The sequence below is a fragment of the Salvelinus sp. IW2-2015 genome, linkage group LG4q.1:29 (genome assembly GCF_002910315.2).
Source record: "Salvelinus sp. IW2-2015 linkage group LG4q.1:29, ASM291031v2, whole genome shotgun sequence".
In the NCBI taxonomy this organism is placed as follows: domain Eukaryota; kingdom Metazoa; phylum Chordata; class Actinopteri; order Salmoniformes; family Salmonidae; genus Salvelinus; species Salvelinus sp. IW2-2015.
Genome location: NC_036842.1, coordinates 47,834,283 through 47,850,227, shown reverse-complemented (window position 1 = coordinate 47,850,227; position 15,945 = coordinate 47,834,283). Strand labels below are relative to the sequence as shown.

General features: G+C 41.0%; 1 protein-coding gene across 4 annotated transcripts in view; it reads right to left on the bottom strand.

The window, feature by feature from the left end:
• The window catches only part of ptpn9a (protein tyrosine phosphatase non-receptor type 9a), a 45,876-nt gene that overhangs the window by 14,744 nt on the left and 15,187 nt on the right, over nucleotides 1-15,945 (bottom strand). For all 4 annotated transcript variants that reach the window (XM_070442929.1, XM_023984817.2, XM_023984820.2 and 1 more), the window contains one exon: nucleotides 10,238-10,327. In XM_070442929.1, coding sequence (XP_070299030.1) covers nucleotides 10,238-10,327 — 90 coding nt within the window. Of the gene's footprint in view, nucleotides 1-10,237; nucleotides 10,328-15,945 lie in introns of those variants that run through there.

Here is a 15,945-nt window from a genome sequence, read left to right as displayed (position 1 = left end):
TAGTCTAGTCTGAACCGCAACAGTGAAGAGCATACAATATATTGCCACAATTTACACTCACCCCAGCATCCAAAAAGCGGACCGAGTGACTATTTTGACAAATTTATTTACCCCTTTATCAGGGCCCACATTCATAAAGTGTCTTAAGAGTGGGAGTGCTGAGTAAGAGGTTTGACATTTTAGATTATAATGAATAAGATTACGTGGAAGACCTAATCCTAGATCAGCACTCCTCCGAGGCGCTTAATGAATACGTGCCCTGAACACTCCTGTTATTTGAGGGAAAATGTGTCTTATGACTAAAAATACCTGACAGGATACAGACAGAGGGCCAGTGCTGAAGTGGTGGAAGTGTTCTTTCTGTGAGGAAAGAGGTTGTCTCAAATCGATGCAGCAGACTGGCAGTGGCGTGACAATGGGAAGGGAGGGGGGAGAGAAGAGGGATCGGTGACAATCAGCTGTCACAGCTCTAGCCCTGCTGACTGACTCAGATTTCCAGGCAAGGAGGGCAGGGAGAGAGGGAGGGACCCTTCACTACCACACTTGATCCCAGTCCAAGACAAACTACATGGAAGGACCCTGACTTCTCTATTTGAACTATTGAGTTATTATTAACCCATTGCAACAGTCTAAAGACTACCAACATGCTGATATCTTACACCCCCCCCCCCCCACAACATTCTTGCTGAAATTCTATGCAGCTTACCATTAACAATTCTGAATGACTATAAAATACCATTTTGAATTCAACATCCAATTTATATTACTAGTAGTACTACTACTAGCAGCCTTTTACACTCATACCCGTAAATGGGTTGAAAATGTCAAATTTGCACACTGATAAGTGCCTAAATTGAAACCAGTTGCTGTACAGTAACATGATCTCAGGGACTCTATTTCACAGCTCTGTAAGGATTTTGACTGACAGCCGTTCTGACTTGGACCACCACACGCGACTAGAAGTTGCCCCCATTCTCCCACTAATTTGGCAGCTTTTGCAAAAAAAATTATTGCTTGAGTGAGGGAAATGCTGTAACTTACAAGGACTCGATGTGTTTTGAAAGATGAGACGTTGAGGATTATAATACCGCATTGGTGTCATACAAGCAAGCCAAACACCCATGAGTCCAAATGTGCACCTCACATTTCCATATCAAAACTAATGTAATTTACACTCAGTGTAAATTACATTAAGGACAGCTGCTCTTTCCATGACATCAACTGACCAGGTGAAAGCGATGATCCCTTATTGAAGTAACTTGTTAAATCCACTTCAAATCAGTGTAGATGAATGGGGGATACAGGTTAAAGGATTTTTAAGTGAATGGGCAAGACAAAATATTTAAGTGCCTTTGAACAGAGTATGGTAGTAGGTGCCAGGTGCACTGTTTTGTGTCAAGAACTGCAATGCTGCTGGGTTTTTCCATTCTCAACAGTTTCCCGTGTGTATCAAGAATGGTCTACCACCCAAAGTACATCCAGCTAACTTCACAACTGTGGGAAGCATTTGAGTCAACATGGGCCAGCATTCTTGTGGAACACTTCCGACATCTTGTAGAGTCCATGTCCCAACGAATTGTATAGCCTCAACATTTATGATCGCCATGTTTGATGTACAGTTACAAGATGACATTGCGTTATACCCCGAGATGTCCTTAACAAAATGAGCCCGTTTGTTTTGTGAAGAAAATTTGCACCGGACCATGCTTATCTCATGACTAGGGCTGTAGCGGTCATGAAATTGTGTCAACTGGTGATTGTCAAGCAAATAACTGCTGGTCTCACGGTAATTGACCGTTAATTAACAAACACGTCTTGGCTTCCACACATAGCCGACAAGCCACGGAGACATTTTGAACATCTACATCCATTTTTAAAAGTTGAATAAATCCATTTAATATAGCCTACACCGCCACAATAAATCCATTATTTATTTTAGACACGTCTAAAGAAACATGATATGAAGAAAATGTAGTCTATTTTAGAAGAACAGAATACTACTGATATGGCTATGCCATAATGCCTGTGGGCTACACCAATTCATTTAGCAGACAAGATTCGCTTAGAATTGCGTGGCATTTTTTTAATAGTATGAAGAATACAATTGTAAAAAGATGAATAAAATAGAAAGGATGTTTTCGCCAAACGATTTCCAAGGAAGTGCGCACAAACGGCTACTCTGTTGAGCGGTTAACAAAGAAACAAGTCAGCCTATATGCTTAAATTTAGAGTTATTTATGCAACTTTAGTTGCGATACAAACGTTTGGCTACATGTTTTGATTTTTAATACATTTTAAGGCTGCATGATGCGACTAATGATAATTAGAAAAGGAAAAAAAAAATGCATGAAAGGCATGAGCTCCGATTAGTTTTTTTGTGCAGGCTGCATACACTTCAGTCTCGCCTTCACAATTTGACAAGCACTTAATATTCTAACCAGGCCTTATATTTCCCGGTGGCATCCTCCTTGTGTGCCTGTAAAGCCCCCTAAAAAAATCCATAACTTTTGCAACCCAAAGTGTATTGTGCTCTTGGGCTGAATATAATAATTATAATTCCCTTCTCCCGGCTACCATACGCCGAAGCACCTCTCACTCAAAAGGCTCTCAGATATCTCAATTATTATTAGCCAATGACTCAAGTGATCGGGTCCTTCTCACAGGCATCTCAGCTAAGTAGTATACTACAAGTGAAGACCGACATGTCGGGGACGCAACTGAGCGAATCCCTCATCGAATTTGGAGGCGCATATTTAAGAAGAACTGGACACATTTTGCCTACTTTGTCTGCCAACAAAATGAGTAGGCCTAACGAACACCTACGTCAACCTACTATCCCCATAGTACAAAAGTTTATTCTATTGGTCAACTTCTCCTTCTGTGCAATAAATAAATATTCCAACCATACTCCGGGACATTTGAGGGATGTGAGATCCCAAATTAATAAACACTCGCATCAAAAAACTTTTTAAAAGCAAATGAGGCTGATACAGATCAGAACCATTTAGCTTAAAATTGTTGATAAACTATTAGGCTATTTCTTCACATTATAAGCGCAGCAATGCGCACACTGCAGTAGGCTAGGGAGAAAACACTTCTCAAAAGTGACTGCAAATGCGATAAAGCATGTATCGCTTTATTACCAATGTGCAATTATGGTGAAAATTCTAACCCAAACTTGAAACTCACATGCCACCTATGTATGCCAGTTAGGCTCTACACTGGTTGTAAAGCGGATTAAATGTAAAGTTATTTGGCCACTTTAGTTGTGATACAAAACTTATAGGCCTATGGGCTAGGCTACATGAGGTGAGTGACTGATTTTTAAAAAAGTCACAGAAAAAGGCATGCACTGTTTTGTGCCTTGCTGGGCATCATTCACAAGTGATAATACAGTCGGAATCATAAGTTTACATACACTTAGGTTGGAGTCATTAAAACTCGTTTTTCAACCACTCCACAAATTTCTTGTTAACAAACTATAGTTTTGGCAAGTCAGTTAGGACATCTACTTTGTGCATGACAAGTAATTTTTCCAACAATTGTTTACAGACAGATTATTTCACTGTATCACAATTCCAGTGGGTCAGAAGTTTACATACACTAAGTTGACTGTGCCTTTAAACAGCTTGGGAAATTCCAGAAAATTTGAGTCAAATGGAGGTGCACCTGTGGATGTATTTCAAGGCCTACCTTCAAACTCAGTGCCTCTGCTTGACATCATGGGAAAATCAAAAGAAAAATCAGCCAAGACCTCAGAAAACAAATGTAGACCTCCACAAGTCTGGTTCATCCTTGGGAGCAATTTCCAAACACCTGAAGGTACCATGTTCATCTGTACAAACAATAGTACGCAAGTATAAACACCATGGGACCACGCAGCCGTCATACTGCTCAGGAAGGAGACGCGTTCTGTCTCCTAGAGATGAACGTACTTTGTTGCGAAAAGTGCAAATCAATCCCAGAACAACAGCAAAGGACCTTGTGAAGATGCTGGAGGAGACAGGTACCATAGTATCAATATCCACAGTAAAACTAGTTCTATATCGACAGAACCGGAAAGGCTGCTCAACAAGGAAGAAGCCACTGCTCCAAAACCACCATAAAAAAGCCAGACTACGATATGCAACTGCATATGGGGACAAAGATCGTACTTTTTGGAGAAATGTCCTCTGGTCTGATGAAACAAAAATAAAACTGTTTGGCCATAATGACCATCGTTATGTTTGGAGGAAAAAGGGGGATGCTTGCAAGCCGAAGAACACCATCCCACCGTGAAGCACGGGTGTGGCAGCATCATGTTGTGGGGGTGCTTTGCTGCAGGAGGGACTGGTGCACTTCACAAAATAGATAGCATCAGGAGGCAGGAAAATTAGGTGGATATATTGAAGCAACATCAAGAGTCAGGAAGTTGAAGCTTGGTTGCAAATGGGTCTTCCAAATGGACAATGACCCCAAGCATACTTCCAAAGTTGTGGCAAAATGGCTTAAGGACAACAAATTCAAGGTATTGGAGTGGCCATCACAAAGCCTGAAAAATAACTGAAAAAGTGTGTGCGAGCAAGGAGGCCTACAAACCTGACTCAGTTACACCAGCTCTGTCAGGAGGCATGGGCCAAAATTCACCCAACTTATTGTGGGAAGCTTGTGGAAGTTAAGCAATTTAAAAAGGCAATGCTACCAAATACTAATTGTGTATGTAAATTTCTGACCCACTGGGAATGTGATGAAAGAAATAAAAGCTGAAATAAGTAAATCTCTCTACTATTATTCTGACAATTCACATTCTTAAAATAAAGTGGTGATCCTAACTGGCCTAAGACCGGGAATTTTTACTCTGATTAAATTTCAGGAATTGTGAAAAAAACTGAGTTTGTAAACTTCAACTGTACATAAGTTCAAGAGTAAAAATGTGCTTAACAATACACATAATAAGTTGCATGGACTAATAGTAAGTGTTTAAAATGATTTTTTTTATGACTACCTCATCTCTGTACCCGACACATACAGATAATTTTAAGGTCTCGCAGTCGAGCAATGAATTTCAAAACAGATTCAACCACAAAGACCTGGGAGGTTTGCCAATGCGTCACAAAGGGAACCTATTGGTAGATGGGTAAAAATTAAATAAAAAGCATGGTGTAGTTAGTAATTACATTTTGGATGGTATATCAATACATTCAGTCACTAAAGATACGTGTCCTTCCTAACGCAGTTGCCGGAGAGGATGGAAATTGTTTAGGGATTTCACCATGAGGACAATGGTGACTTAAAAAAAAAAAAAGTGAAAATAAGTTAGAAGGAATATAAAAATATTCCAAAACATTCATCCTGTCTGCAATAACGCACTAAAGTAAAACGTGGCAATGAAATTAACCATGTCCTGAATAAAGTGTCTGTGGCAAAGCCAACACAACACTGAGTACCACTCATATTTTCAAGCATAGTTGTGGCTGCATCATAGGTATGCTTATCATCGGCAAGGATTAGGGAGTTTTTTTAATAATAAAAATAAACAGATAAGCACATGCAAAATCCTAGAAGAAAAATCTTGTTCAGTCTGCTTTCCAATAGAAACTGGGAGACAAATTCACCTTTCAGCTGGACAATAACATAACACACACTGGAGTTGCTTACCAAGACGACATTGAAAGTTCCTGAGTTGCCTAATTACAGTTGACTTAAATCATCTTAAATCTATGGCAAGACTTGAAAATGTCTGTCTAGCAATGATCACCAACCAACTTGACAAAGCTTAAAGAATGTAAAAATATTGTACAATTCAGGTGTGTAAAGCTATTAGAGACTTATCCAGAAAGACTCACAGCTGTAATTGATTCTAACATGTATTGTCTCAGGGGGTTGAATGCTTATCTAATCAAGATACTTTTGGTCATGTAGTGTATGTGGACACCTGCTCCTCAAACATCTCATTCCAAAATCATGGGCATTAATATGGTCCCTACTTTGCTTCTATAACAGCCTCCACGCTTCTGGGAAGGCTTACCACTAGATGTTGGAACATTGCTGCTGGGACTTGCTTCCATTCAGCCACAAGAGCATTAGGGAGGTTGGGCATTGATTTTTGGCGATTAGGCCTGGCTTGCAATCGGCATTCCAATTCATCCCAAAGGTGTAAGTTGGGGTTGAGGTCAGGGCTCTGCACGCCAGTCAATATTTTACACACCGATCGACAAACCATTTCTGTATGGACACGGGAGCATTGTCATGCTGAAACGGGAAAGGGCCTTCCCCAAACTGTTGCCACAAAGTTGGAAGCACAGAATCTAGCATGTCATTGTATGCTGTAGTGTTAAAATTTCCCTTCACTGGAACAAGGGGACTAGCCTGAACCATATAACAGCCCTAGACCATTATTGCTCCTCCACCAAACTTTACACTTTACGACTGCACTACGCAGTCGGGCAGGTAGCTTTCTCCTGGCATCTACCAAACCCAGATTAGTCCGTCGGACTGTCAGATGGTGAAGCGTGATTCATCACTCCAGAGAATGTGTTTCCACTGCTCCAGAGTCCAATGGTGGAGAGCGTTACACCACTCCAGTCGACGCTTGGCATTGGCATGGTGATCTTAGGCTTGTGTGCGGCTGCTCGGCCATGGACACCCATTTCATGAAGCTCCCGACAAACAGTTATTGTGCTGACGTTGCTTCCAGAGGCMGTTTGGAACTTGGTAGTGAGTGTTGTGTCATGACGTTGCCCTCTTTGGGTACAGAGAGCACCACCCCCCTCTCTCTCCTACACTCAGGCTGCTGCGACCTCAGTCTCCTCCAGGAATTTACGACCCATCTCCTCATGGCCACAGTATAGAGAGAGAGGGAGTTTTCATAGAGAGAACAAAGGAATTTCTTCCACCTCACAGAACTTGAGGTCTGAAAAAAATTTATGTTCTGGAGAAGGTATAAAAGATCGGTGAAGAATCCAGCTACGAACTGGTCCGTTTGGTACAATTTTGTGAAACTCATGGGAGACAATACGGCAACATTACCATAACGCTGTTAATATAATAGCCTCAGATATGAGGTTTACATCTAATTGTTGTATAAGATGAATGAGTGAGGATGATACTGTTTGTGAAATTGTGTAATGTGATTTTGGGCTGTTTTATGAAGGAAACTCCAATTCCCTAAATCAGAGGACCGCCCATGAGCACAGTTAGAACCTGGTGTCATGAGACAGCCCTTTTCTGCTCTTCCGAATAAAACCCCCACACGGGTTTTCTATCACCAGACCAGCTTACCTTGATAACGAGAGGGCCAAGGTTTGAGAGGAGACCATAAACCTAAGGTTTGAGTAGATGGCTGAATATTTTAACCGTGGTTAAACTCTTAGACTATCGATACCGACAGAATAAGAACAAGTCTTTGATATTAATTACTAGTCTGCAGCTAGGAATTCGGTATCATTGAACGCGAAGACCGACAACCGCCGAAACAACTATTCTATAACGACATGAATGAATGTCACTCTGAACTATCCATTCTAACCACGACAGAGAGAGAGAGAGAGGACGGACAGACTAACAGAAACTAACTTTTCAACAGAGATCCCGACGACACACTGAGCGTAAATATATATTGATTGCAGTTATTCCCGAATGAGTGAGCGTTCATGTGCAAAGGATTAGCATTTCAATTGTTAAAATTAATTATCAACTTTGTAGTGTCATCTCAGTTGACCCCCACTTCCCTTTTTGTCCACCAAGCCGCGATACCGGTTTATCCCACTAGGTAATAATTTCCTTGTAACTATCTACTGTTTGTTTATGCATTTCTGTGAATTACTTAGTAAATAAATATTTTAAGACAGTTGATGTATGGATGACTCATAGTGAAGACTGTTGGTTATCTGCACGAACCCAAACACCCAACGATGTTTGGAATGAGACTAACATGAGGTAAATAATTCATAAATTCAAAGACTAAGTGATCAGATATTCAAATATCTGAAAGTTATGTTAGGAAAATTATAACTTTATAATCTGAATATTTTCCTGGGTGCCCTGACTTCCTAGTTAATTACAGTTACATGATTAATCAGTCTAATCGCGTAATAATAATTACAGAGAGTTATTTGATAAGTCTTCAGTTTAATGATGCCAAAGACACGACAGTTGCAACCAAGGACAGACGATTTTTATACGCTACAGCACTCGGCGGTCTTGTTCTGTGAGCTTGTGTGGCCTACCACTTCCCAGCTGAGCCGTTGTTGCTCCTAGACGTTTCCACTTCACAATAACAGCACTCAGTTAACCGGGGCAGCAATTTGACAAACTGACTTGTTGGAAAGGTGGCATCCTATGACGGTGCCACGTCGAAAGTCAGAGCGCTTCAGTAAGGCCAATCTACTGCCAATGTTTGTCTATGGAGATTGCATGGATGTGTGTTCAAATTGTATACACCTGTCAGCAACAGGTGTGGCTGAAATCGCCAAATCCACTAATTTGAAGGGATGTCCATATACTTTTGTATATATAGTGTATATTAGTGTTAAACAAATAAAAAATAAAAAAACATGAATCCCACTTTGTAACACCAAAATGTGGAGAAAGTGAAGGGGGTGTAAATAATTTCTGAAGGCACTCCAGGTAGGGATAAAGTGACCAGACAACAGGATAGACAATAAAAAGTAGCAGCAGCATATGTGATGAGTCTGTCAATGCAGATAGTTAACCAATAGCTACTATTTAGTAGTCTTATGGCTTGCGGGTAGAAGCTTTTCAGGTTTAAAAAAATATATATATTTAAAAAATAACCTTAGTTGAAGACTGAGTCATAAAAGTGCATTGAAATTACTTAGGAACTGTGCACACTTGAGGTGTGTGGCCACTTGGAAGCACCAGTTATACCTGGCACTCAAACCCTTTTTTTGTCATTGCACGTACCCCAAATATTCCAAGCATATTACCATACTATTGAATGTATCCAGAGTAATTTAACAAATGCAGCAAAAATGTAAAATGCACATTAAATCAACAGTGTACCTTTAGTCTAAGAATTGTCCCATAATCTCTAAACTGTTCCCTTTTAATTGCTACCATGGTTATGCATATGCCCCCCCCCCCCCCCCCCCCCCAAGCTCATACAGCTCCAGAAATCTCAAAGCTGTAAAATAAAAAAAAGTTAAAGTGCATTTCCTCTGCCGGTCTCCCCATCCTGACGAGAGCTTCCTCCTAATGGGGAGTGAGTGACAGGAACGGAAACATCTACTAGCTGCTCCTTAGGCAGAGGATAGCCAATTTAATGTCTAGTCCTGGAGTTGTAATAGTGTTTATCTTTTTCAGCATCTGGGTTGTGTTCAGTAGGCACGATGCAGGAAACACAGGAAACACAGAAAACACAGGGTGCCAAAGCTGGCACACACAATTGGTTAACAGGGATGTGTGCTTATTCCCCTCCTGTACTCCCTGTTCACCCACGACTGCGTGGCCACGCACAACTCCATTGATGGGCCTGCAGTGGAACGCGTTGCGAGCTTCAAGTTCCTTTGTGTCCAAATCACTAAGAACTTAATGGTCAACACATGCACACAGTCGTGAAGAAGGCGCGACAGCTCAGGAGGTTTGGCATGGGCTCTCAAAATCCTCAAAAAGTTGTACAGCTATACCATTGAGAGCACCTTGACTGGCTGCATCACTACTTGGTATGACAACAGCACTGTCCTCGATCGCATGGCGCTACAGAGGGTGGTGCGGACAATTAGGCGGTGTGAAAGGAAGGCCTGGAAAATCATTAAAAAGACTCCAACCACCCAAGCCATAGACTGTTCTATCTGCTTCTGCTTAGCAAGTGGTACCGGTGCATCAAGTCTGACACCAACAAGCTCCTGAACAGCTTCGATCCTCATGCCATAAGACTGCTAAATAGCTAACAGAATATCGGAGTTGACCTTTATATTTTCATTCTTATTTTTCACCGTCCCTATGCACACTCACAGGGCCCAACACACACAGCTGCTACTCTGTTAATCATATATCCTGATGCCTAGTCACCTTACCCCTATCAATCCAGTATCCCTGCACATTGTAAATATGGTACTGGAACTGACCCTGTATGTAGTATGCTTACTTACTTTGTGTTCTTATTTTTAGATCTTGTGTGTTTGTTCTACCGTGTCATTTTTAGTATTAAATTGTTATTGATTACTTCATTTTTGGGGTTAGAGCTTCTAAGAAAGGCATTTAACTGTACATATGTGACATTAAAACTATTACTCACCAGCACAGTGAACTTTCCACTGAGCAGTTCTGAGCGCAGAGGTTCCTCCTGGGGCTGTAGTTTGACAATGCCCTCTTTCAGACGGGTCTCCTAGAAACATGAAAAAAAAAAATGTTAAAAAGGGAACATCAGGCCTGTGAGGCCTACAGTACAACATCCATCCACTACACAGCTGTTCAGGTTGCAATGTGTGTATGCATTTTGTTCCAGTCCAGCACTAACACACTTGGTTCAAATCCACCGACATCTTCAATGTAGGCCGCTAATATTAGTCCAATCAGGTGTGTTTGTGCCGATCCAGAGCAAAAGTCTGCTTCTGTTCCAGCCCAGCACAACGGATTCAAATAAGCTAATCAGTCTTCAATTAAGACCTTGATTTGTTGAATTGGGTGTGTTGGTGCTGGGCAAGAGCAAAATATTGTAGGATGCAAACAGAATTGCATCCCCCATCCCAGACAGTGTCTCAGAACTCTTCAGTGACTGGCCTTTCCTTAATCTGTACTGATCTGATCAAAGGCTGGAAGGATGAAGGCAATAATATGGATAACGCCTACCAGCAAGTGTGCTTTCACTCGTCATGTGATTACAGGGAAGTTTAGATGAAAGGAAGGAGAAAGGAAAATAAACCATTTGACAGATGAGCTTCAGGATGTTCTGCTTCAGTGCTAGGATGTATCATATTACAGAGATACCGTGATATAGAAGCAGATAAGCTATAAATACCTGTGGGAAGCTGTGAATTAAACCTTGTAGGCTACACTACAATAACAGTTCCAAAGAACTACCTGCCCAAGTGACTAGAGCGCCTTTGCCTTGTCTCCCGCTTTGCTCCACACGGATCAAGAGGCTTCAATGGACTACCGTGGCAAACAATTGGATACCCGTGGACAAAGGACTATGACGTATTACATAACATGCTTACAGTTATAGGAGGGGGTCACCATATAATTAATATGTGGGACAATATACTAGTGGCCCTAAGGGGCAAAGTAGCGTTCAATATTTAGTGAGAGTGCACAAAGCACACTACCAGTGAGTACAAATKTATTTTCTTCTTCAAATTGTTGTGGCCACCAAATTTTTGTCCAGTTTAATTAACAATTTCATGCATTAGAGCCTTGAATTTGTCCTCTGGTGTGACATAATTAATGCTAATATAAAAAGGTTTAATGATTCTCAAATTGACAAGAACATTTTTGGATTTCTTTGAAATTCCACACTACTGATTTGAATCAAAAACACAATAATTTAATTGTATATTGACGGTAACCAAGTGTCTCCCCATTACATTTTGAGTAAAATTCACAGTAATTTGACAAAAACCTTTACTTGTGTATTATGATTCCCTGCCTCAGACGTCCTGCAGCGATTTTTTAAAAACTTTTACTGTTGAAAAGCGATATTCCAAGTATAAATACAGTAAAGTTCACACACTCAAGGGTTAAAAAAATTAAATGTTTTGAGCAAAATACTGCAAACTTCAAGGAGTAGGGCATTCAAGGAGTGGTTTCGATGGGAAATTAGTGATGTCATCAGCCTCCCCCTTGCTTGAGGAACAATAGAGGCGCAATAGACGGAGGCGTTGGGCCACCACTAGCCAGAACCACTTCAAAGCACCTTGGCTTAGATTCTACAAGTATCTGGAACTCTATCGGAGGAATGTGAGACCATTCCTCCACAAGAAATACCATAATTTGGTGTTTTGTTGATGGAAAACACTGTTAAAGGCACCTCTCCAGTGTTCAATTGGGTTGAGATCTGGAGATCATGGCATATGGTTTACATTGTTTTCATGCTCATCAAACTATTGAATGACCACTCATGCCCTGTGGATGAGGGCATTGTCATCCTATGGGGCCATAGACATGGCCTGCCCAGCATTTTTAGAAAAGGTTAATCCCCGAGCTGACAAGGCCGTCAATCCCCGAGCTGACTAGGCCGTCAATCCCCGAGCTGACTAGGCCGTCATTGAAAATAAGAATTTGTTCTTAACTGACTTGCCTAGTTAAATAAAGGCAAAATAAAATTGCTTAATTAACTCAGGAACCACACCTGTGTGGAAGCACCGATACTTTGTATCCCTCATTTACTCAAGTGTTTCCATTATTTGGCAGGTACCTGTATGTCACCATTTGAACCAAATTAAGTTATATTTGCCTTTATGGACAAAAAAAAAGGGTGTCACATCAACAAGCCAAATACAGCTCAACCTCACACAAACACTTTCATTCAAGCAGAGGTAAAACATGGGCATTTCAAACACCTTTCACTCAAACTGAAAGAGTTTATAGGGTATTTATTCATAAGAGGCAAGATTATTCAGTCCTTGAAAAATCAACCACCACTAACAAAAAMCTCTAGATTTTGCTGCTTACATTAAGTCACTTTATCAGCCACATCCTGCTGCTATTCAGGAAATTAGAGGGAGAACAAGACATTTGGGAACTTCCCATTCTCTGTGGTGGATTGGAACAGACCAGTCCCATTTTGTGTTCAACAGTTAGAGCCATTTGTCCACAAAGTGACTAAACACAGCACCGTCCAAATGGAGGATTAATTAAAGGTCAACTGCCCCTTAGAACCAACTTCTCTGGTTTTAACTGTAAATAGGATCATTTTTGGTCATTAAGTCAGGTCTCATCCAAAACCGAGTTGAGAGTTTGTCACGATTTACTGGAGAGATGGGTATGGATTACTTACATGCCCACTTTTGCCAAATGATGCCCAATTGCCCAGAGACAACACATTGTGGTCCACCCCCAGCTGCCATGTGGACAATGTTGTCATGTCTGCATAAGGGTGCAACGCACATACATTTCGCTCAGCAAATGGGAGTGAAAATGAGCATCCATAAAGTTGGTGCAAACTTGCAATGCATTTCAATAATATTGCCAGATGGTCAGGATTGGAATGGATTACATGCGACACAGACACTTCTGCTGCCTGTCAACCCACTGGTGTTGGTACATTAGCTAAGTAGATACACTGCCTACAGAGAGTATTCACATCCCTTGACTTTTTMCACATTTAGTTGTTTTACAAAGTAGGATTAAAATTGATTTAAATTGTAATTTAAAAAAAATCAGCAATCTACACAAAAATACTCTGTCAAAGTGTTTATTTYCCCCCCCCTTCTAACATTGAGGGGGGGAAAGAAAACAAAAAGGCAATACATGTKMGAGTCACCTTTGGCAGTGGTGGGATTGTAAAATATTTGCACATTATTCTTGAAAGAAAATTCTTCAAGCTCTGTCARGTTGGTTGTTGACCATTGCGAGACAGCCATTGTCAAGTCTCGCCATAGATTTTCAAGCCAATTTAAGTCAAAACTGTAACTAGGCCACTCATGAACATTCAATGTCGTCTTGGTAAGCAACTCRAGTGTATATTTGGCCTTGTGTTTTAGGCCATTGTCCTGCTTAAAGGTGAATCTGTCTCCTAGGGTCTGTTGGAAAGCAGACTGAACCAGGTTTTCCTCTAGGATTTTGGGTGTGCTTAGCTCTATTTAGTTTTTAAATCCTAGAAACTCCCTAGTCCTAGCCGATGACAAGCATACCCATGAATTAAGTTGTCCCGTCTCCCCCTCTACACACAATACCCCATAATGACAAAGCAAAAACTGGTTTTTAGAAAGCTTTGCATTTTTTTTTATCCCATTTAGATAAGTATTCAGACCCTTTACTCAGTACTTTGTTGAAGCACCTTTGGTAGCGATTACATCCTCGAGCCTTCTTGGGTATGACGCTACAAGTTTGGCACACCTGTATTTGGGGAGGTTCTCTCATTCAAGCTCTGTCAGGTTGGATGGGGAGCGTCTCTGCACAGCTATTTTCATGTCTCTCCAGAGACTTTAGATCAGTTCAAGTCCGGGCTCTGGCGGGGCCAAGCAAGGACATTCAGAGACTTGTCCTTTAGCCACTCCTGTGGTGTCTTGGCTGTGTGCTTAGGGCCGTTGTCCTGTTGGAAGGTAACATTTTGGAGCAGGTTTCCGTCAAGGATCTCTGTACTTTGCTCCGTTCATCTTTCCCCCAATCCTGACTAGTTTCCTAGTCCTCCCTAACCAAAGCCCTTCTACCACGATTGCTTAGTTTGGCTGGGCGGCCAGCTCTAGGAAGAGTCTTGGTGGTTCCAAACTTCTTCCATTTAAGAATGGAGGCCACTGTTCTTGGGGACCTTCAATGCTGCAGACATTTTAATGGTACTCTTCTCCAGATCTGTGCCTCGACACAATCCTGTCTATGCGCTCCACGGACAATTCCTTCGACTCGTGGCTTGGTTTTTGCTCTGACATGCACTGTCAACTGTGGAACCTCAGACAGGTGTATGCCTTTCCAAAATCATGTCCAATCAATTGAATTTACCACAGGTGGAATCCAAATCAAGTTGTAGAAATATCTCAAGGATAATCAATAAAAATAGGATGCAACAGAGCTCAAATTTAGCAAAGGCTCTGAATACTTATATTATTATTTTTAAACCCGTTTTCACTTTGCCATTATGGGGTATTGTGTGTAGATTGCTGGGGATTTTTATTTAAATCAATTTTAGAATAAGGCTCTAACAAAATGTTGAAAAAGGTCAAGGGATCTGAGTACTTTCCGAAGGCACTGTATAGGTTTACTACTAGGGATGCACGAAATATCGGTAAGCATACTTTCCGAGTGCACTGTATATGCAAATTAGCCCATAACTCCACCTATACAACATAGGCCTCGGACTATACATCCTTTAAGCAGGGTTCATACAGACATTGGCAAGTCAAATTCAAGGACTTTCTCAAGCACTTAAAGGACTTCAGTGTTATACAATTGTATAATAAAAAAAAAATGGTACATATAGGGCCTAATATACAGCAGAAGCCCCCCTCCCCAAAAAAGCATGTAGCGTAAAAAAGAAAAGTAGGCCATTACCACTAAGAATAGTGCATTTATATTCAAATGATGATTACATTCTAAAGTACTGTATGTGAGAATAATGTGGACATTGCCTGACTAAAATAGATGGGATGCAAGGAGATTTTTCTGTAGCGTATGTGGCCGACGCAGGCACACAAAGCCAAGAATAGCAGTAGCATTAATCTCATAATGTGTGTCACACCATCGCTGTTTTTATAAAGAGAATGTGACGAAAACCAGGTTCCTTTTTTAAATGGAAGACTTTGTTTGGAAACCCAAGTTGAAGCCAACATTTACCACAACACCCTTCAACTGAAGTGGCAGGAAACAAACGAGTGGACACATCGCTCAAAAACAGAAAAAAATACAAATCTGAGATAGTTGTAAGAGAGCAGGACAACTTATAAAATTGGCTCCAACAATTACCAGGACTTTTCAAACACCACATTGAGGAAATGTCTGATTGTCAAGGTAGACGGCCTACTCCAAATTCAAGTAGGTTACTTCAAGCCCCTTGTATTGTTTAAAATTGCAGGTCTAACATGGATATTTAATTTGATTCATTAGCAGTTCAGATTGTGAATAAACCCGTTACGCTATGTAAGTTGTTATAATTAATAGAAAAAGCATTGGTCGTTGCGCAATAGTCTATCCTACACGTTTGCGCACAGTAGACTGTGTCCAATCCGAGGCACAAAACCATGAACCCATTACCTTGGGCGCTGTGTGCTCTTCAAACATGTCAGGGAATTTTATTATTTGCACATTGTTATATTACTGGGGCGGCAGGTAGCCTCGTGGTTAGAGCGTTGG